Genomic DNA, 23,415 nt, shown 5'->3' on the forward strand with positions numbered 1-23,415 from the left:
TTTCAGCACAACACAATGGTGGCCCAGGGTCTGTAGCAGTCAGAGTCCAACAACTAGTCCCGCAGCAGGGTGATATATGCTCATGGGTGTATATAGTACCTTATCTGGCGTTCACCCTATCGCCCCGCTCTCTCACCAAGAAACTGCATCATGAACACCCATTCAGGTTTGCAGCACCTCCACCCCTAAACACCATTATGGCACAGCAGTATTACTGCCTGATCAGGCAGGGTCATCCACTAGTTCAGAGCCAGTACAAGAGTATGCAGCCAAATTAACCGTCTCAACCAGTGGCACGGTGCATCTCGTGTTCAGGGGTAGCCACTTGAAGATCTTCCATAGCATGCATGGAGTGAGGAAGCAGGCGGAGGAGAGTGCGCTCATCTGTGATTTCATGGTGAGTTTGTTATCAGTGATTCAGAGGTTTTTGGAGTGGTCGGCGGGAATGGGTCCCAGGTCGTAGGACCACTAGGAGTCGTTCCACGGGTAGGTGGTGTTGGTGGTGTTGCCAAAGATTCAGTGTGTTTGTAGTCCAGCCCACTTACTTGTAGTAGGAATGATGTAATTCACCAGTTTAGTTAACCTTCTTTATCTCATTGTAGGCGCTTCAGAGAGAGAATGCATCACTCAAATCGGAGTATCAACAAATTCAGGTTCTAAAAAATGAGCAGGTAAGAAGTGATAACATGTCGCAGTTTCACTCCAACTGGGTAACTTCCCAAAAAGTGATATTTGCACAGAGGTGCCGATTTAACTGCTGAAATTGCTTGTGCTTGTAGGATGCGATCTTGTTAACACCACAGTAAAATTCACTGCACGTTTTCCTTACTGGTGGCCTCTGGTCATGGCGTGGTTTTACATTTTAGATGTCCACTTATCATGGCACATCTGCTACAAGTCTGCGAGTGATGTAGAATACTCCAAAGAAGATACATGTTCCCAGACAGTTGAGACACACACTAGTCCAGATTTCAGATAGAACTTTATAAGTGGATACCATTTCCTTATTTTCCCATGTCACCTATTGCCCTGTGCTCAAACAGAAATTCCTATTAGAACCAAAAAATCAACGAGATGTCATCCAGAAAAAAACCTCACAATGATGTCCAAAGGTTTTCTCTTTGACGCATTTCCAAGATACTGCAGCATTGTCAGCATAAAAACAGTTTTTTTTAAGGACCGGAACTTGTCAAATTACAAAATCATTGTACATCCACAATGCATAGGACTACACGTATAACCTGTGTTGAACTATGCATCTTTTTGTGGTGTTTTGAAGCTTTAGATTTACCATAAAAACAGATTTCCAGACGTACTCCTAGTTGTCCAAGCATGAGTAAATTTTCTGCACCTGGTAAGCTTTTTGCCCATAGAGAAAGCCTTTCCCCTACAACTGCTAAAGCTCTCTGGCGATGTACTCTTTTCTTTTCTACCCTGGTAATGCACTTACCTTTCCCTTTTTCAACCATACATTTTCATGCATTTCTACAAAAAGCAAAGGACCTGCAAAATATTTGAATACAGAGAAGCATATAAGTTAGTGTTGACATTTGTCATATTCACTCCCTTGTAACATACACACTCCCTCCCTTAACCCTATTTTTATGACTGCTGACACCAATTATTCTATCAATCCGAATCAGCAAATTTTTACCCACTGTTTTTCGCATGTGTAATTTCACTTTCATGTGAAAGAAAGATGTTAACAATCTTAAGGCTGCTCTGACATTTTGTCGCCTTGGTGCAACAGATTGTATTCCTTCCTCTCTTTGCTGGACCCAGTGTGCTTATTTTAAAGTCAATTTGCCGTCTAACTACCTTGGACTGAATAAACTTTGCTATTTTTGCCTTCGTATGAACCTTTTTGTCTTGATTTATTTCTATTGTTTTATAAAAGGAGCCCCCCTCTCCCTACTTGCACAGAAGAAGCTAAAATGAAAAGTATTTATAGGGATTTATTTAACTACAAGGAATCGTCCCTCTGTTCCTTCCCCCTTTATAGGCTGTGCCTTCCACCAGAGATCCCTCCCATTGCAACCATAAAACCTTTCCTGATGCAATAAATCACATGATATTGGAGCATTTTGGTCAAAATAGGAAGCAAACAAGCATTAGCATTGCTAATCATTTTAGATTTTCTATACTGGAAAGATGTCCAGTATTGCACAGAAGAGAAAGAATGTGGGTAGTGGATAATTTCCCACATGAAGTGAGTGTTACACTTGTGCTGCATGTGCCATGCCTATGCAATATGTTAGAAAAGTCTGATCAATGTCCTTTTTGAACATTAAAAGTCCAATGCAGGAAGCACAGTTTGGGTTGTGTATGGGATAATAGTGTGAGTTCCAACTAGAAGAGAACAGCACTTCAGCAGTGCTCCCATGAGCCTCTAGGTAGTGTGCTGCGTTTGCTCCGTACCGCCCGCCCAAAAGTGACAAGCGTATAAGCACTACCTTTGATTGTTGATGCCAGATCCTTTTTTTTCCATACCTTCTGTCATGGATCGGGAGCTCCTCTCCCAATATTGTTATTTTTCCGATGACTCCTCAAACAAGTTCAAGTGTGCTAGGGAACAATGTCCCTACCCATAACAGCATGTTTCAAACCATGTCACGTGTACAGAAAACAGATGTCTGTCATGGACCTCCTTGAGGTGTGTCTTTGCTGTGTGGGCTCAGGCTTCTGCTGAGTTATGTGATAAATGTACCCTTATGCATCCGAAGGTGTGAGACTGGGTGCTTAAGCTGTATGTTGCTGAACACTCAGTGCCGAAGTCGTATTCCCAAGCGGTCAACTTCGCTCTCAAAGTCCCCTGGTAAGTTGAAATTAAAGATCAAGTGCAAACATAAAAACAATACGCTAGACTCAACGTTATACCGCCACTCTAAACCTAAATAGAAGGTGCTAGGTTGTCACAGTGTCAGTCGCACATCTCCGAGGTCTCTTGTTGTGGAGGTGGCTTCTCAACTGATCCCAGTGGGCTCTGAGTTTTCCGGGCCTTAGGCGACACCACAGAAGATTGAAGCTTTAAAGGCGGCTATGCTGCAAATTTTTGGTGTGCTTCCAGCTTCCTCTGACATGCTGGTGGGCCCCAAGGTCGGGTTGCCATAGGATGTTCCTTCCTCAGCACCATTTGAACCACTGGAACCTGATACTGGTCCTTTACTGACACCGGTATGACTTCCGCTCTAGCTCCAAGACCTTATTAGGTTCCTTTTACTTTGATGCTGATACCAACACTGCTGGCGCTGGAGGAGAATTCAGTACTGATACCAATGTCAGATCTCGAACTAAGTTTGGCTTGATTTTTACCAGTGTTACGCTACAAAATCACGAAAGGTCAACCAGGCATCATGCACCCTGGTTCTCACCCGGTGACTGTCACGTCGTACATGTCAGCAGAGGCCCTATTGACTTTTTGGCTCTGACTCTGACAATATTCTAGAACAAGGGATACTCCGGGATATGGCTGATGATGATGGTGATGAAGATGGCTTTCTCCTCCCTCACTGCACAGATGATTTGTTTTACATGGATTTGCAAGAAGCCAGTGGGCTCGACACATCTCCTAAGGTAGAACTTGACTTGCCACTTAGCTCACTAACAGAAGAAAGTGCCTCTTTTGCAGTAGTGCTCCAGAGGGCCGTTGAGGCACTGGATTTACATCTGCTTTCAGTTGAGACTAACACTAATGTCCTGACTGAGAATTTACAGCGTGGGCCAGCTACTTCTGAGCCATTGATCCCTTTTAATGAGGCTATCATGGATTCCTTGATGGCCCTTGGTGGAAGCCCTGATCTTGCCAGCAGTCCTGGAAGACCTAAGGGCCACTCTGATCCAGACAATTCACGATGGACAGGACATGGGCAAATGTTATTTGTGCAGGTCTATAGATTATAAATTGCCTGGGGAGGGCAGTCTGAACTAGTGTCATGGTTTGTCAACACACATGGTTGCGTTCCACATGGCATGTACAAGCCTCCCTCATGGATATACTCGTTGAGTCCCGCCTTTCCAACGAAAAGTCAGGCTCTACGTTGCAGTGATTTAAGGACTGTTAAGTTACAGCGCATTTGTTTGGTTTGATGAAGCCTGCCAAGCAGTGTCCCCCCCTCCCCTACAAGAGGTTCAAAGGCTATTTCAGAGGGCTAGCGTATCGGCAGAGACCGTCTCTCTAACCAGGATTGCAGTCATCCCATTCCTTTTGAGGCCAGGGACACAGGTCTGGCAGGCAGTGCCCGGACTATCAGGGGCATCAGCCCTCCCGTTACTGCTTCCCAGTCACCAAACCACTTTAGTTTGCCCTTAATGACAGATGGGTCTTACAAATCATTCCACATGTCTTTCCTTTTCTTTTCGCTCCACTAAATATCCTTCTCCCCCCCCCCAAAACGGAGCAAATTTAATATGCAAGACCGATCTATCGTACATGCTAGATCGTCACCCTGGTAGGAAATAATGGATCTTGCCCCCCTCCCTGCTGCGTTCATATATTTTCTAGGGTGAGGAATCTGTGGTTGGAAGTATCCATCAGAAGAACAAGTGGCTTGCCTTCTGTAACTCTTTGTTCAAGGCATATGAGCTGTAGATCATATGCTTATGCCTAGATCGCCATCTAGTGTTGGGTCCGGATGTTTGCACTTTGTTTTTGTTCGAAGAAGTCTTTCCAGTCACGAGGTAGGTGACTCCTCCTTTCGGTGATAGTGCGCATGGACATCTACTCCATCCTTAGATTGTTTTTTTCCGCCATCTGGTTCGGATGTGTATTGCTGCGTTCTGGTTTTGTACCGTTTTTGGACCCCTTTGAGGCGCAATCCGCTACCCTCTACGGTATTGTTATCGATCGCGGTTCCCAATTCGACGCGCATAGTCTCACCTCGGAAAACTCGTGGTAGGCCGTCGGATCTACCCGCGCCGACCGGTTCGCAGTCGATGGAACGGGCTCCCTTCGAGTTCTGTCCCGGGTGTCGTGCTAAGTTTCCACGCATGGACTTGCACGAAGTGTGCAACCTCTGCTTGTCCTCGGAACACGACGAGAACGACTGCGACACTTTTCGATCGAAAAAGACACTTCGTTGACCGTCGTGCTCGACGCCACGAGATGCAACACCACAGCAGCTCCGCACCGGACATCTTCAGCGAAGATTTCGACACAGAACATCAAGCTCAAGGAGCCAAAGAAGAACTGATCTCCGAGGCCGACTCTTACATGGAGAAAGAGGAGCAGGTTACTCCGGGTCAGCGTACCATGAGTAAAGATACCCATTTGCCCCCTCGACCTAAAACAAAGGCTCCGGACACTCCTCTGCCCTCAGGCCAAGGTCGGCACCGACATAGTTTCCGACGTCCCGCCTTCGGGCCCGGCTCCGAAACACAGAGAGGTCATCCGGCTCGGGCTCGAGTCGGCCCTACTCTGGCTCCAAACCAACACCTTTGGCTCCGAAACACAAGTCCAAGCATGTGTTGGTCACATTACCACTGTTGACCAAGATTCCACCTTCGACACCGAAAGTCTCGGCACCGAAACCTTTGACGCCAAAACCAGCACATAATGAGAAATACACTCCCACTAAAAAACCTCGGCCCGATGACCCTCCTTCAGATCCGAAGCAGAAAAAAGTGGTGAGCCACCCTGAAACAGGACATATTCACGCCACTCTTCCAAAAAAACGGAAGATTGACCTACCAGAGGACTGCCACATTCCTCTCAAAAGCAAGAGTGTGGGTACTAACCCTTCTCCCCCTTATATTCCACCTCCCTCTCCCACAGATCCCAACTTGCTTATAACACCATCAAATTCACTACCACTTTCACCTGACCCACAGGATGAAGGGGATGAGGATCAGGACACTGACCCTTGGGAGGATTATCATACAGATCCAAACACAGACAATGACGCTGATTTGTATCCCTCCAGACCCTCCCCACCAGACGACAACATTGGATGCATTGAGCTGAGCTCCTTAACAGGGCTGCTCAATATCATGGGGTGGAGCTCCATAAGGAGCTTTTAGAAGAGGATTTCCTCTTTGAAACGCTTACTTCTTCCCAAAGAGATACTCATACCTAACCAGTGCTCAAAGGCATGTTTAAACACACGGATGAGGTATTTAAAGACCCTGTTAGGGCAAGGATAATCACACCTAGGGTGGATAAAAAATATAAACCCGCTCCCACAGACCCGGTTTACATTAGAGGTCGGCTGCCATTAGACTCTCTTGTAGTCTCCAACGCTCGCAAGAGAGCTAATTCACATACCACAGGCGAGGCTCCTCTTCCTGGCAAGGAGTCTAAACATATTGATGCCTCAGGCAAAAGAGTGGCTTCACAGGCAGCAAATCACTGGCGCATCACCAAGCTCAAGCTCTCTTGGCTCGTTATGATAGGGCTCATTACGATGAGTTATAGAAACTCATACAACATTTACATGATGAATACAAATCTAAGACTAATGACCTTATTCAGGAAGGTAAACTTATCTCCAATACATCCATTAGGTGTGCCCTAGACGCAGCAGATACAGCAGCTCATGCAGTCAACACCGGTGTACTCTTACGCAGGCATGCTTGGCTGAGAATATCAGGCTTCAAGCCAGAGGTACAAACCTCCATCCTTAACCAGCCATTCGACAACGAACATCTCTTTGGCCCAGCTGTTGATACCTCGCTGGAAAAGATGAAAAAGGAAAATGAGGTCGCAAAGTCCATGGGGGGCTTTGCAGTTACCTACCAATAGGGGTTCCTTTCGCCGCTCCTTTTATTGGGGTGGTTCAAAAACTATGTCCACCGAAAATCCCTCCTCCTCTTACAAAAGCAATAACCAATCCCCCTCTTCAAGAGGTTAATTCAGAGGAGCTTTTAGAGGAAACAATGGTAAGGGAAGAAGCAGAGGTAACTCCACACGCACTTCCCCCGCAAACAAACAGTGACTTCCTTCCGCTATCCCCTGATCACTCCACCCCTGTCAGGGGACGTCTCTCCCAATTCCTACCTGTCCGGAATTCAATCACCTCAGACAAGTGGGTACTACAAATGATCCAATATGGTTACTCCCTGGAGCTTACAGACACTCCCCTAAATATTCTTCCAAGATCACATGCAATGTCACCAGAGCATCTCACTCTCCTAAAACAAGAGGTTCTCTCTCTCTTGGAAAAACACGCTATAGAGCCAGTCCCATTACAATACCAGGGGAACGGAGTATACTCTCTGTACTTCTTAATTCCCAAAAAGGACGGCTCTCTCAGGCCTATACTAGACCTCAGAGATCTAAATCTGTACATTCTGTCAGACCACTTTTACATGGTCACACTCCCAACAGGTGCTCCCACTCCTTCAGCAAGGCGACTTTCTGTCCACTCTGGACTTAAGGGATGCCGATTTCCATATTCCTATTCACCCGGCTCACCAGAAATACCTCTGAATTGATAATGTTGCTCATCCACCACAAACCAAAGTTCTCCCATTCGGAGTAACTACAGCACCCAGGGTCTTCACCAAGTGTCTCGCAGTAGTCGCAGCTCATCTAAGAAGACGGCACATTCACGTCTTCCCCTACCTAGACGACTGGCTAATAAAGCCAGCTCCAACAAAGCTGCCTATGCCACACTCGGAAAACAGTCCAACTGCTTCACGACCTTGGCTTCACTGTAAACCTCACCAAGTCTCATCTCCAACCATCCAACACACAAGTGTATCTAGGAGCCACAATAGACACTCAGAAAGCTGTAGCGTATCCAAACCCAGTAAGGATTCGCAACATGCAGACTTTGATATCGCAATTTCAGCCTCAACACTCATTACCAGCTCGAGTGTTCATGCAATTGCTGGGAATTTTGTAATTTAATCGTTCCTTACGCAAGACTCCACATGCATCCCCTACAGGAATGCTTAGCACGTCAGTGGAACCAGGCTCAAGGTCAGTTATCAGATCTAGTGTTGGTGGATGACCGCATCCATTGCTCTCTGCAGTGGTGGAACATACAAAACCTTTCCAAGGGGCGGCCATTCATCGACCCGGTTCCACAGATAGTGCTAACAGACTCATCGCTCACTGGTTGGGGAGCTCATCTTCAAAAACATACAAATCTGAAAGAGACACGTTAGTGATAGATTCCTTACCTTAGAATATCCCCAGGCGTCAGACTGGATCTGGAAAGTTTTCGTCGGCAGTACACCTGTGCGTCGGTAGGCGTCGTCGTACAGCTCCGCGTACGTCGTTGGCATCGTAGCTGCCGAAATGACGTCGTCCGAGCTACTTAGACGCGCCCACGTGCGCTGATGTCCGTTCTGTTCTGTTCTTTTTCCGCGCAGCAGCGCAGATCCGAGAGAGAGCGATACCCCTAGTTAAAAGTTTAACTTGGTTTCTAACAACTTATTTTGTTGTGTGCTTGACTCCTGGTGCAATAGAGATGCCCGGTTTAAGTTCTGAAGGGCCTGCCGCCGCAACATGTTGGTGTCGGACCCTCATGACGTGTGTCTTTTCTGCTTGGCGGTACAAAAGGGGGTGGTGATAGACGGAGCATCAGAACCAATCAAACACTCACACCCAGTCAACAGATCTGGGTTTGATCCATCACCGTTCTTTAGCCCACTCTGCCACCCCAGTTCAGACATGGCATATGCAAATCAGTCTGACCCTGTGCCTCATGGGAACAGTCCAGCCCGAACTGCCAAGCCATGCCTTCCCTGGACCGGAAACAAGCTTCCTAGGACCGGTTTCTGGCATTTCAGCCGTCTTCAGCCAGGCTTGCTTGAATCCAGTGGCAAAGTGAGCAAGGGACTCACGTCTGAGCATACCCTGCCAACTTATGGCGAGCAAAGCGGTACAAAAGGGGGGGTGGTGATAGACGGAGCATCAGAACCAATCAAACACTCACACCCAGTCAACAGATCTGGGTTTGATCCATCACCGTTCTTTAGCCCACTCTGCCACCCCAGTTCAGACATGGCCATATGTCCATCACCACCCCCTTTTGTACCGCTTTGTTCGCCATAAGTTGGCAGGGTATGCTCAGACGTGAGTCCCTTGCTCACTTTGCCACTGGATTCAAGCAAGCCTGGCTGAAGACAGCTGAAATGCCAGAAACCGGTCCTAGGAAGCTTGTTTCCGGTCCAGGGAAGACATGGCTTGGCAGTTCGGGCTGGACTGTTCCCATAAGGCACAGGGTCAGACTGATTTGCATATGGCCATGTCTGAACTGGGGTGGCAGAGTGGGCTAAAGAACGGTGATGGATCAAACCCAGATCTGTTGACTGGGTGTAAGTGTTTGATTGGTTCTGATGCTCCGTCCATCACCACCCCCTTTTGTACCTCTTTTCTGCTTGGGGCACGCCCATGACCCCAAGGCGGGCCCCGAATGCCGGGCCATGGTGCCGAAAGCTTTGTGGGAGCGTTCCCTAAAGTTGTTGGAGGTCCGGCAATCGATTCCGCACCGATCAAGGTCCTGATCCTGTGGGAGGTCAAGGGACCGGTCGCGGAGCCATCAGCATCGTTCGTCGGAATCGGGGACAGGTAAGTCTCTGCGCCATAATAAGTCGAAGAAGCGTTGTCGCGCTTCTTCTACCCCTCACCAGTCGCGGGACGCAGTGGAGGGGGCGGGCGGTTACTTCCCCCGTGGCTCCGTTGGAGCCTCCGTCGTTGCCTGCGGCCTACCCTCCCTTTCCGGGACCGCACGCGACTTTGGACGAGGTGCAGGCCTATATGTCGGCCTTGCGCCATTTGTTTGTCCCGCCGGGTCCCTCCGGAGCGCCTTCGGGCCCTGTGGATCTGTCAGAAGGGTTTGCCCCGTGCCGCTACCTCTGGCCTCGGCTACGCCAGCACCATACCCTGCGGCGGTGCCAGCCCCAGCCTTGGCTCCGGCCTCGGCCCTGGATCCGGCGCCGGGCACGGCGCCACCGCTGATGCCGCCGACCCGGGACTGGTATCTTACCCTCCCATTCCATTCCTTGGAGGGGAGTTTATCCCGTTTTCCAGGGCACCTCGTCCTTACCGGCCCTTTCAGCAACCGGTGGACGAAGGGGAATACTGGGACGGGTCTGAGGACCCTCTTGCAGCTCAATGCGAGGATGAGCCTGAGTGGGAAGGCGATGTGGAGGGTCCAGTGGATCTGGATTTCTCTCCACACCCTGGCACTCTGTCCCCTTCTTCCGTGGCCACGGAGGAGGTTGGGACTTTTTCGGTGGTTTTATGTCGGGCAGCTGAGGCTCTTAACCTCGAGCTCCCTTCTGTACCTATCAGGACCAATCTCCTGACTGAGGTCCTGCAGCCGCAGTCCTCCTCTGCGGAGCCGTTACTGCCCTTCAATGAAGCGCTTACTGATATCCTGTTGGGTACCTGGATTAAACTTCTCACACAACACCCGATGCCTGAGAGTCTGGTTGTCCAGGCTTCTGCCTTGCCGAGTGCGTTCCCTTCTGCTCCTCCGGACAAGGAATCTAGGAAACTGGAGCAATTTGGGAAAAAGGTTTTCACATCTACCAGCTCTGGTTTGCGGGCGGTGAATACTGCGTGTCTGCTAGGCCGCTATTCCCAATCTGTGTGGGACACTGTGGCACAGGTGCTACCTCAGTGCACGGGCAGTTCTCTCCCAAGCCATTACCGAGGAGAGAGATGCTGCAAAATGTACTATTCGTTGTGGGCTTGACAAGGCCAATTCTCTCGGTAGGGCACTTTCCACAACTGTGGCGCTCCGTCGTTATGCTTGGCTTCGCACTACTGACTTCTCTAGGGATGTCCAGAACACCCTGTTGGACATGCCCTTTGACGGTACACGCCTCTTTGATGATAAACCGGATAGCACCCTGGAACGTTTTAAGGACTCTTGGGCTACGGCCCAGTCTTTGGGTCTTGCCACCATGCGTACTCAATCAGGGTCCGCTTTTCGGTCCTTTCGAGGCCAAGGTCAGGGCGCCCAGGCGTGTTCTTTTCAGACCCGCAAGTCTGCGCAGCCAGTCTCATTGCAGCCGTCGACGTGGGACCCGCAGTGGTGGATCCCAGGAACAGCGGACGGGTCAGTCCACCACCTCCCCTGCCGCCGCCTCTAAACCTTCCTAGTCCGGTGTTTCAGGCCCACCTGATGCCAGTGGGTGACAGGATTCGCCATCACCTTCCCCACTGGCGCTCCATAACCTCGGACAGGTGGGTTCTGCTAATATTCCGCAGGGGCTACTACCTCCCCTTCGAATCTACACCTCCAGCCATGCCTCCTCAGTACCACCGCATGTCGGGGGAACACTTGGCACTTCTCCAGCAGGAAGTTACGGCCCTCTTGGCCAAGGGGGCCATCGAGCGCGTTCCGACGCCAGAAGCAGGTCAGGTTTGTTACTCCCACTACTTCTTGGTTCCAAAGAAGGGCAAAGGTCTGCGCCCCATCTTAGACCTCCGGAACGTCATTTGATTCCTCCGGAAGGAGAAGTTCAAGATGCTCACGCTAGCTCAGGTCTTGTCTGCTCTAGACCCGCAAGACTGGCTGGTAGCGTTGGACTTGCAGGATGCTTATTTTCATGTTCCCATCCTGCCAGCCCACCGGCGTTACCTACGGTTCACGGTGGGCCACGAGCACTTTCAGTTCACCGTGCTCCCTTTTGGCCTTACCAGCGCCCGTCGGGTGTTCACGAAAGTGATGGCGGTGGTCGCAGCTCATCTGCGCAGATCAGGGGTTTCAGCCTTCCCCTATCTCGACGACTGGCTGTTAAAAGTGGGCTTGCCCCAGGCAGTCCTCTCCCACCTCCAGACTACGGCCGACCTCCTGAATTTGCTGGGGTTTTCCATCAACGTGCCGAAGTCGCACCGGATTCCCTCTCAGAAGCTCCTCTTCATCGGAGCAGTTCTGGATACGGCGCAGTTTCGGGTTTATCCTCCCGAACAGTGAGTCCGGGATATTCGGGCTATGATTCCGATCTTTCAGCCCTGGTTCTGGGTTTCGGTCAGGAAGACACTGAGGCTGCTGGGCCTCATGGCCTCCTGCATCCTGCTAATCGACCATGCCAGATGGCATATGCGGGCTCTGCAGTGGGACCTGAAGTTCCAGTGGACGCAGCATCGGGGGAACCTGTCCGACTATGTCCAAATCTCAGAGGGCACTGCACAGGACTTGCAGTGGTGGCTCACGAACCAGCGTTTGGTCAGAGGCAGATCCCGCTCCTTTCCCCAACCGGAGCACACAGTAGTGACGGATGCTTCCCTCCTGGGATGGGGCGGCCATATGGGAGAGGCGGGGATCAGAGGCCTCTGGTCTCCGGCGGAGTCCAAGCTCCATATCAACCTTTTGGAGCTCAGAGCGATTCTACTTGCACTCAAAGCATTCCTTCCCTCTGTCAAGGGGAGAGTAGTGCAGGTGTTCACAGACCACACCACCGCCATTTGGTACTGCAACAAGCAAGGCGGGGTGGGGTCGTGGACCCTATGTCAGGAGGCTCTAAGTCTCTGGACGTGGCTGGAACGTCAAGGCATTTCCTTGGTGGTTCAACACCTGGCAGGTTCACTGAACGCCAGGGCGGACAAACTCAGCCGACGGTGCATGTTGGATCACGAATGGCATCTTCACTCGGAGGTGGTGCAAAGTCTCGTTCAGCAGTGGGGAGAACCTTGGTTAGATCTATTCACCACCAAAGAGAATGCACAATGTCAGCAGTTCTGTGCGTTGGAGTTTCCAAGGTGGCACTCGCTAGGCGACGCTTTTCATCGCGAGTGGAGTTGCGCTCTGTTGTACGCCTTTCCGCCTATACCACTTCTGCCCAGAGTGCTGAAGAAGATCAGGCGCCACCGGGCCCAAGTCATTCTTGTGGCACCGGACTGGGCTCGAAGAGTTTGGTATCCCGAGCTACTCAGTATGAGCGTGGATCCCCCGATCCGACTGCCTCTTCGTGAGGATCTCCTGTCGCAGCAACAGAGGACGGTCCTCCACCCGAACCTGTCCAGCCTCCACCTCCTTGCGTGGAGATTGAGCGGCGACAGCTGATTCCATTTAACTTGCCTCCCGAAGTTTGTAATGTGATTTTGGCAGCCAGGCGTCCCTCCACTAAAACGGAGTACGCCTGTCGGTGGCATGGTGCACAGCTAAGTCTGTTGATCCTCTTGCTGCCCCTCTTTCTGAGCTCCTATTGTTCCTCCTTTCTTTGGCCCAGCAGGGCTCTGCTTTGGGCACTATCAAGGGCTACCTCTCTGCTCTTTCAGCCTTTCTTAGTTTGCCTGATCAGCCCTCTCTTTTCAAGTCCCTGGTTGTCAATAGATTTCTCAAAGGCCTTACTCATCTTTTCCCTCCTATTCCTTTTGTGATGCCTCAACGGAACTTGAACATGGTTCTCACATATCTGATGTGCGCTCCATTTAAGCCTCTTCATAACTGTCCTTTGCGTTTATTGACTCTGAAAACTTTCTTCCTGGTGGCCATCACCTCCGCTCGGCGGGTGAGTGAGCTCCAGGCTCTTTCCTGCAAACCTCCTTTCCTGGCGATTCATCCGGACAAGGTTGTGCTTCGACCGCGTCCCTCCTTTCTACCAAAAGTAGTCTCCGCCTTTCATCTCTGGCAAACTGTAACTCTGCCCACTTTCTTTCCGCCTCCGCACCCTTCAAGAGAAGAGGAGAGGCTCCACCGTCTGGACCCAAAACGTGCGCTCTCGTTTTATCTCAACCACACACAACAGTTCTGGCTGGATGACCAGCTTTGTTGGCTACGTGGGCTCCAAGGAAGGCCGGGCTGTGCATAAGCGAACTATCTCCCGATGAGTTGTCTTGTGCATTAAAGCCTGTTACTCTATGGCTAAAAAGGAACCTCCGGTTGGGCTGCGCGCCCATTCTACAAGGGCGTCGGCAGCTACTACAGTGTTGGGACGTGGCGTCCCCCTGCAAGACATCTGTCAGGAGGCCACTTGGGCCTCGTTGCATACTTTCACTAAGCACTATTGCCTTGACAGTTTGGCCGCCCAGTTCTCTAGGGTTCAGGTCATCCCTTTCATGGCTCTAGTTCTATTGCACCAGTAGTCGGTCCCTGGCATAGCTCTGCGCTTCGGGCGCGGAAAAGTTGTGTATAGAACTGACGTCAGCGTGCGTGGGCGCGTCTAAGTAGCTCTGACGACGTCATCTCGGCGACTACGACGCCAGCGACGTACGCAGAGCCGTATGACGACGCCTACCGACGCGCAGGGGTACTGCTGACGAAAACTTTCCGGATCCAGTCTGACGCCTGGGGATATTCCAAGTAACTTGTGCTTCAGGGCATGTGGACTCTGCAACAAAAACAACTCCACATTAACCATCTAGAAATGCTAGCAGTTTTTCTAGCGTTGAAAGCCTTTCAACTTCATCTAGTAGGCAAAGCAGTCCTAATTCACACAGACAACATGACAGCAATGTACACAGTGGGGCACACACTCTCTCCAGCTCTCACAGTTAGCACAGAGCATCTGGAGATGGGCCATACTTCAAAAAATATATCTCCTTTTAGAGCACCTTCCAGGAGTAAACAGCCAAATTCCAGATCTGTTCAGTCGTCAACAACAGTAGATCCACGAATGGGAACTCCACCCTCAAGTCCTCCTCCCAATCTTCTGAATGTGGGACTTTCCAGAGATAGACCTGTTTGCCACCCACATAAACGCAAAATGTCCAAACTTCGCATCCAGGTATCCACACCCATTGTCCAAGGGCAATGCACTATGGATGAATTGGTCGGGGATATTTGCTTACGCTTTTCCGCCTCTCCCATTCATTCCATTAGTGGTTCGGAAGCTCAGAAAGCAGTCCCTCACTCTAATCCTATTTGCTCCCACATGGGCCCATCAACCTTGGTTCACAACCCTGTTGGAGCGATCAACCGTTCCTCACCAAAAACTACACCTTACGCCCAATCTTCTCACTCAGAACCATGGAGAGATGAGACATTCAGACCCCAGTCATCTCAACCTTGCGATATGGCACCTGAAATCCTAGAGTTTGGCTATCTTAATATGCTGCCAGACTGCATAAATATTATCAAAGAGGCTAGGTGCCCTACCACAAGAGCATGCTATGCGTAGTGAGCACGGGACCCACGTCTGGGCATACCCTTCCCACATAGGGCGAACAGCAAAACACACAAGATGATGGACGGAATGTATGTTGGCAAAACATTCACCCCCAGTGACAGATCTGGGTTTAATCCATCGTTATTGTGCTCACCACGCCACCCCAGTTCAGACATGGCCATATGCAAATCAGTCTTGACCCTGTGCCTCATGGGAACAGTCCAGCCCGAACTGCCAAGCCATGTCTTCCCTGGACCGGAATCAAGCATCCTAGGACCGGTTTCGTGGTTTCACCCCTCTTCAACCCCCTCTGAAACCCCAAAACCGGTCCTAGGACGCTTGTTTCCAGTCCAGGGAGGACCTGGCCTGGCAGTTCGGGCTGGACTGTTCCCATGGGGCACAGGGTCAAGACTGATTTGCATATGGCTGGGTCCAAACTGGAATGGCATGGTGAGCAAAAAACACGATGGATTTAGGCCCAGATCTCTGTACTGGGGTGAATGTATGACATTGTTCTGCATTCTGTCCATCAATAGTTCTTTTTGCATTTGTCACCCGAGTGGGACGGGTATGCTCAGACGTGAGTCCTGTGCTCTCCATGCCACTGGAATCAAGCTATCCTGGCTGAAGAGGGGTGAAACCCCGAAACCGGTCCTAGGACGCTTGTTTCCAGTCCAGGGAGGACCTGGCCTGTCAGTTCGGGCTGGACTGTTCCCATAGGGCACAGGGTCAAGACTGATTTGCATATGGCTGGGTCCAAACTGGAATGGCATGGTGAGCAAAAAAACGATGGATTTAGGCCCAGATCTCTGTACTGGGGTGAATGTATGACATTGTTCTGCATTCTGTCCATCAATAGTTATTTTTGCATCTATTACATCTACAGCGTTCCAATTTAGCGTATAGCTCCATATGCTTACATCTTGCTGCAATAGCTGCATACCTACAAAACAGACAGCATTTGTCTTTTTTTTAAAGTGCCTGCTATTAAAGCATTTATGGAAGGACTTAAACGAGTCATTCCCCCCAGACTTGAACCTGCTCCAGTGTGTATTCTCAACATAGTTCTTACAAGACTCCTGGGTCCACCTTTTGAGCCATTGCACAAATGTGAACTACAATTTCTCACTTGGAAGGTAGCCTTCCTCCTAGCCTCACATCTGTGAGAAGAGTGGATGAGCTTCAGGCACTAACCATAGAAGAGCCATTTTTACAAATACACCAAAACAAAGTGGTTGTAAGGACTAACCCCAAATTCTTACCTAAAGTCATTTCTGCCTTTCATATCAACCAATATGTTGAGCTACCGGTTTTATTCCCTCAACCAGATTCCGTGGCAGAACGTGCTTGTCACACCTTAGATGTCAAACTATACTACATAGAAAGAACAAAACCTTTCAGGAAAACCAGTCAACTGTTTGTTTGTTGCTTTTGCTCCACCACATAAAGGCAATCCAATATCACAATCAGGCAAGTGCATTCAAATATGCTACATTAAAGCTAAACACACATTAACAATCCCCCTAGAGCGCATTCTATACGCAAACTGGGGGCTTTTATGGCATTCTTAGGAAATATACCCATAGATGACATCTGCAAAGCTGCAACATGGTCTACACCACACACATTCACAAAACACTATTGTGTAGATGTGTTAGCAAGACAGCAAGCTAGTGTGGGCCAGGCAGTTTTACGTACACTATTTCAGACCACTGCAACAGCTACAGGTTAACCACCGCTTTGAGGGATAACGGCTACGTAGTCTATGCATAAGCATATTATCTACAGCTCACATGCCTCGAACGGAAACTGCTACTTACCCAGTATGCATCTGTTCTTGGCATATAGAGCAGTAGTCCTATGCGCCCACCCGCCTCCCCGGGTACCTTTACCTGTTGCAGTAACATCTTACTTAGAAACAATATACATGGACATCTCTCTTTATTACTCTTACTAACTCCATCACCCTTTACGGTAAAACAATCAAAGGATGGAGTCGATACCCACGCACGATCACCGAAAGGAGTCGCCGCCTACCTCGTGACTAGAAAGACTTCTTCGAACAAAAACAAAGTGCAAACATCCGGACCAAACACTAGATGGCGATCTATGCATAAGCATATGACTCTACAGCTCTATATGCCAAGAACAGATGCATACTGGGTAAGTAGCATATTCCTTTTCTTAAAGCTCTAGGTTATGGGGAAAGTTAAACTGCTGTTTTGGAGACATAAGCAGGGCTGTGTTGGAGATATGAGCAGGGGTGCAGCCACACAAAACAGTGGCAGGATGAGAGGATCGGGGAGTGTATGTTTTCTCTGGCTAATAATGTACAAAAGCACTTTGGATGAAAGTACTAGGTGAATAGCTAATGGCTTATTCATTTTCTTCACCCTCAGATCCTGAATATTTTTTTCTTTATTTTGTTTACTTGTTTTACTTTTTATGACGAGGCTAAGCACCAAGGTGCTTTTGTCGGTACCTCACAATCAGTCTGGCTTATCGCTGATGTGGGAGACTTTAGATGGATAGTCACCTCTTTAACAGATACCAATCAAAATGTGAATGTTAGTAGGTAAGTTACTGGGGTTAGTAGGCAAGTTACTTGCACCTTTGAACATGATAGAATGCAATCTAGTGAACACTTGGGGTGAATAGAACTAGGATGTTACCACTCTTCGTTCTCCAGGCTGCCAGGATGGACTTTAATTACTGCCTCTCAGGGGAGGAGAAAGTGAAAACTTGATGAATTAGTAATCTCAACAATAGTGTGATATGAGTCACAAACCTTTTTTAGCCCAAAAACATGACCATATGTGTTTTTCCCAAGAACGGCTGCACTGCTCTTGCATTTGTGAAGAGGATTTAATCATGGAGAGAAAGAAAGGAATGAGATAAGTAAAGAAAACATTTTAGAATTCAGAAAATACCCCAGGGAAGAATTTGAATTGCCTAATTTAAGTTCTGCTAAAAGCAAAATTAGTTTCAAGCTTTGATTCCTCTAAGAGCTCAGCTAGGAACTTTCTGCAGACTGTCAGTATCATGCAATGTGTTCACGAGAGCAGCTTCAGGTATTGAGATGAAGCACCAAGTAGAATTTGTGAACAAACACTAATGATACTCTCAGTATCTTTGACTTCTATCAAATTGTCATCAACAATGCTGTGAATACAATTCTTATAGGCTTGCTCCTTTAGCCTCAAAGCCAGGTGCGACCCAAACTTTAACTATTTTGTAAAGCTTTGAGACTTTGACAGTGATATGCTACAGCAACATTTTTCCATGTTTTTAGAAGCATTTTAATTGTAACAAGTGGTCTGTATACTTTGCCTTCATGTGCAGCAGAAGCATTGTCCTGTATTAGTAAGCCACACTCTAATTTTAAAGCAAGAATTGAATGCCAGAGATGAGCAACCTCAATTAATCAATCGGGTTATTAAGCGCGCTAATCAACCGTGAGGGTCTCCCCCCTGAAGCAGTAGAAACACTGGTGACGATTCTAGCCATGGCCAGACTGGACTACGGAAATGCCCTATATTTGGGCCTTCAAAAACAGCACATGCTCAAACTCCAGCGGGTGCAGAACGCAGCCACTAGAATGTTGCTGAATATCCCCAAGTTCCAGTCCGTTTCCCAAGGCTTAAAAAAACTGCACTGGCTTCCGGTAAAAAAGAGAATAGAATTTAATTCTCTGTCTAGCGTACAAAGCTATGCATGGAACAGGACCTGCGTTCCTGAAACAACACTTTGCCTGGTATCATCCATGCAGAAAACTACACTCCGCTCAGAGCAAACTCCTCCAAACACCCACATTTAAGAAAGTTTGCTAGGGAGGAAGCAGTTTTATCCTGAACACAGTGAAACTGTGGAACACGCTTCCATTAGATATTAAAAATTGCCCAATGCTACTTTCCTTAAGAAAATTACTGAAAACTTGGCTATTCTCAAACTAACCTTACCTTCTTCCTCTGAAATCCTGGCAGACTTCTCCTTTGCAGCGCCTAGACGCCCTTGGGCATTCGAGCGCTATATAAATTTCTCAGTCAAATCAAGGTGGGGTTGGGGGTTCTGCAGATCCGTAAGCCGAAGACTCCGGTCTTGGGGGGCCTTCCTGAAGGTGTTCAGGGCGGGGCAGAGTCTAATGTCTGCCGGGAGCTCGTTCCAGGTTTTGGCTGTGATGTGAGAAGGATCTTCCACATGCTCTGGCTCTGCGGATGCGTGGGATTTCGGCCAGTGCGAGGTTGGAGGATCGGAGGAGTCTTTTGGGTGGTTCAAATATTCCACTTTATGGGAAATTTAAAACTACCCTGCAGATTGCTGCCTGAAGGTCACCCCAAACTACGCCAATAAAAGCAGTTACCTCATTATCTTAGGTAAAATCTATTAGCACTTTGTGAATATACTAACAACATTGTTGATACTAGAGCAAAGTCCTGTCAAATGCCCATCTAGGAGGAGGGATTTTCTTGGCCATGAAGGCTTGGGATGATTCTAATAAGAGCGGATTATGATGCGAGACAATCGCAGATGCAAATACATAGTAGTGAAAGATGCCAGGTTTGAGTAATTGTTATCCCATCAATCCTGTATCACTAGTTATAAGTGACTGAATAATAGATACATCCAGGTGCCAATCCTCTACAAATATGAACACAGGCTACAGATCTCATAATGGCTACATCTTTCTTATATTAAGGACTGATTGCAGGGTGTAAAAACAACCTGAGTGGGGACTCTTCATTTTTAAAGGACCAGGCCCTATAATACCACTAGATTGGTGGCAGTGATATGTTAAAATAAACAACTGCCACGCCCATGAACGGATGTGTGTTATGGCCTAATGGACAGTAGCTGAAGGTGACTAGTAAACTACTGGAACAGATGCAATGAAGAACCAGCGTGAAACGTCCATGGTGAGTTTAGTTAATAGAATGCTTTCGGCCTGTGACAACTGAGATCATCCTCTGGATAACCATAACATATAATGTATTATTAAACAACATAGACCAGTCGATTCAAGAACAGAGGTGCAGTGCAATTGGAAGTGAGCAATTGTACGTTTTTAATTTTGAGCTCTAATGTTGTTTGAAACCAATGAAGAGATACTAAAAAATAAACATTAATGCGTACTCCTATGTAGTTCTGTCCAGTTTCTACCGGCACAGTGTTCGTTTTTTAGGTCTCGCCTAGCGACACACCGCAACGCGCTGCTCGCCATCGGCTAGATCTGTTGTTGTCGACTTGCTTTCGATGGGGGACAGGAGATGTGCACGTGTACAAAGGACAACAGTTGTGCACGCGTACGGCGGCGTTCCCACAACTCGCAGGACAGGAGATGTGCATGTGTACAGCTCGTGGCGTCACACCTCCGGCTTGCTCGCACGCGTACAGTGGCGTTAGCACAACTCCGATAACATGAGATACGCACGGCGTGATCACACCTACTGCTCGCTCGCTCCTTGCCGCCCCTTGTTATCGATGTAAATGCAACTGAACGCTCACCACCCCTGTCGGCATAACAATTTAGCCAATGAAGTTCTCCATCAGCTTTGCCCGCCCCTGAAAGTCACCGATGTACCGCACTGCCCCTCATCCAAACGAGAGCCACATCTACCACCCACTCCCAAAATCACACAACCCCCCACTATTTTGAGTTTGGAGGATTCTGGCAGAACCATGCCCTCACCAATGGGAGCCCAAAGCTTGATGGGGATCCATGTCTTCTGCCAACAGTCTGTCCCGTCCTTGGCGTCCCAGTACCCCATCTTCAACGCTGCAAGGGCACACCATGGCAAATCTCGCGAGAAAAGCGGCTGGGAGTCTGGTTCTTGTATTGACCTAAAGGACGAGTGAGGGTGAAGGTTAATGAAGAGGCCATCTTGAAAGGGATCTAACCTGTTTGTGTTCAACCTTAAAACCAACACACGTCACCTGAGCGCGGTTTGGCTTAAAGCTCACAGCTGGAACGCATGTGCTTTTTTTGCCATAAGAAAATAGTAAGTTTGATTTAAAATATTTCAATAATGAAATATTGCTATAAGTAATGTTTGCTTATTTTTGCAGATCAGCTTCTAAAAAATATATTTTTAAATCTTGTACAAAATGATAACCTCGGGTGTTATTATGACATTGAAAATCATTCATGCTTTTTTTTGGTGCAGTGCGTTAAACAGTTTTAAGCGTTTTAAGATGGTTTCTGCTTTTTCAAGGTTTGAGAGCGGGCGGCCCCTCGCAGTCTAGCCTGGCTCTGCATGTGCAGCGGCAGAGCGCCCTGCCCATGCGCACCGCCTTCGGAGTAACCGGAAATCGGCGGTCTTTAGAGATACACCAAAAGTTCCTGCTTGGATATCACTGTAAGCCATCAGCCGTGCTCGGTGCGAGGCTGCTTGCTTCTCTGTTGCAAGCCCTCTGCCTTGGCTGCAGCTGCTTTGGAGGTCGCTTTATTTGACACTTTATATGTACATAAAATGCTCGCCCATACGTTGCAATGTCGTGCTTTAACTTAAGTTATGTTTAGTTCTTCCTTGTTTAACAAAGCTGCTAAGCTGTTCGCCCCCTTCCGCCCCCACCTCCGAGCCATGGCATCCCAGGAATGCCAGCCCCTGCTTTGTGTGAGCAGCGGTGCCGCTTGCCATTACTCCTACAGCCGGCATCGGTACTGGTTTTCAAATTTTGGTTACCAATCCAACACGGATCTGCAAAGAAAAATGAAAGCTCCTTGTCCTGGGCTTTCGATGCATGCCAATGGATCGGTGCGGTTGAGACTATGTGCTTTCACAGGACATCATTCACTTGTTCTGTTCTGTCTGGAGAGAAGTGCCCGGCTTCTCTCCAGCAGCCCTTTATGGCGGACTACTGGTGCAAGAAATGGCGCTAGCTTTCTTTAGCTTGAACCATAGCCAGAGGAACATTTTTCAGATTAAGGATTGGAGCGCAGAAGACATCGACCTATATGGAGTCTAGCTGACCTTGGAGATTACGAGGTGATTTAATTCAGCATCCATTCTGCGATAATTGCATAAAATAACCTTAAACAAGCATGTGCAGACCCTTAATTGTATTTCCCGCACACTGTGATTTTATTGGTTCAGTAATATACTAATGACCATTAAAATGGCATACAGGCCACAAACTGAGCAGCTCTGGCATATCACATGTTCTCACCGACATCAGTGGCACTCATTTCATTAGTTAAACGTTAGTCTGCCATTTAAATCTGTGGCATACAGTTACACGTGGATCCCTGCGATGCTTAGCAGAACCCTTTGAGCTACCTTACCAGTTTATTTTGTTTTATGGACAGCTCACCTCCAGAGTGTCTAGATACTAAGCGCCATCCCCCCCGCTACCGCTTTTATGATGTGACGAGGAAGCTGAAAACGTTTTTCTTTTTTTTTTTACATCTCCATGGCGGTTACCCCCTAAGCCTGTGCAAACTTCATTTGTTATTGGGCAGATAAACGAGCATTTGCAATGCAATAGGTCTTGTATCACAGAAAGTTTGAGCTATTGGTGTTGCAAATAATAATGCAACACCAATAGCTCAAACTTTCATAATGCGAGACCTATTGCATTGAAAATGCTTGTTGATATAACCTGCCATTTATGAGTAATCTATGCAAATACATATGGGTTTATTGATCAAAAGCAAATCTACTTAGTGAGGCCATGTCTCTGTCTTACAGTAGTCACAATGTGATTGGGAGTCGCATGCCTGATGCAGTGAAAAGACAACTGACATTGAATTATTCTTGTTAGCAATTATGCCTTCTGGTACCTAGAATATTTGGTCTACTTTACAGTCAATTGCAGGAGCTATTTCCAAGGCCCTCCTCTCCTGGTTTTAGCACAGTGATATATCTTATTGACACCGCCAGGATCACCCTTGCTCATGCTGCTTTCAGATCTCCATTCAATTTTCAGGCACATCTTATCAGCCTCCTTCCATATGTCTTCCTATTCCACCATGGCATTACAGTTAGCTATAATATTACACATATGTTTAGCTGAATGTCCCTATATAGATTTTAGGACTAGAGCAAGGGATACAGTTAACTAAGTATCATTTGCTTTTGAGAATCCCTCTCTGAATTGAAATAAGTGCATTAAGACAAATCATTTTCTACCAGGTATATTGCTCAAGCAGGGTGTGTGTGCTATTTCAATGAATAATTTTTTGTCTTTTTGTTTCTCATTATGCAGGCTGCTGCTGCACATGCTTTTGAACAGATGCAAAGAAGGTAAAATATATAATTACTATATAAGCTACATAATATTTTATAAGGCATCAGTATGCAACAATGGTAAATGATTGTATATATTTTAATATAGATCTGTTTATTCATATTTTGACAAAATCCAAGAACCTGTACAGAGACCAACTCAGGAAAAAAAAAAATCATATCCTCT

The 23,415-nt window shown here is 47.9% G+C and overlaps 1 protein-coding gene across 32 annotated transcripts in view; it reads left to right on the forward strand.

Annotated features, from left to right (window-relative positions):
• The window catches only part of KTN1 (kinectin 1), a 484,843-nt gene that overhangs the window by 249,947 nt on the left and 211,481 nt on the right, over positions 1–23,415 (forward strand). For all 32 annotated transcript variants that reach the window (XM_085626790.1, XM_085626798.1, XM_085626810.1 and 29 more), the window contains exons 15-16: positions 603–671; positions 23,209–23,246. In XM_085626790.1, coding sequence (XP_085482916.1) covers positions 603–671; positions 23,209–23,246 — 107 coding nt within the window. The remainder of the gene's footprint in view (positions 1–602; positions 672–23,208; positions 23,247–23,415) is intronic.

This window comes from Triturus cristatus, chromosome 9, assembly GCF_964204655.1.
Source record: "Triturus cristatus chromosome 9, aTriCri1.1, whole genome shotgun sequence".
Taxonomy (NCBI): domain Eukaryota; kingdom Metazoa; phylum Chordata; class Amphibia; order Caudata; family Salamandridae; genus Triturus; species Triturus cristatus.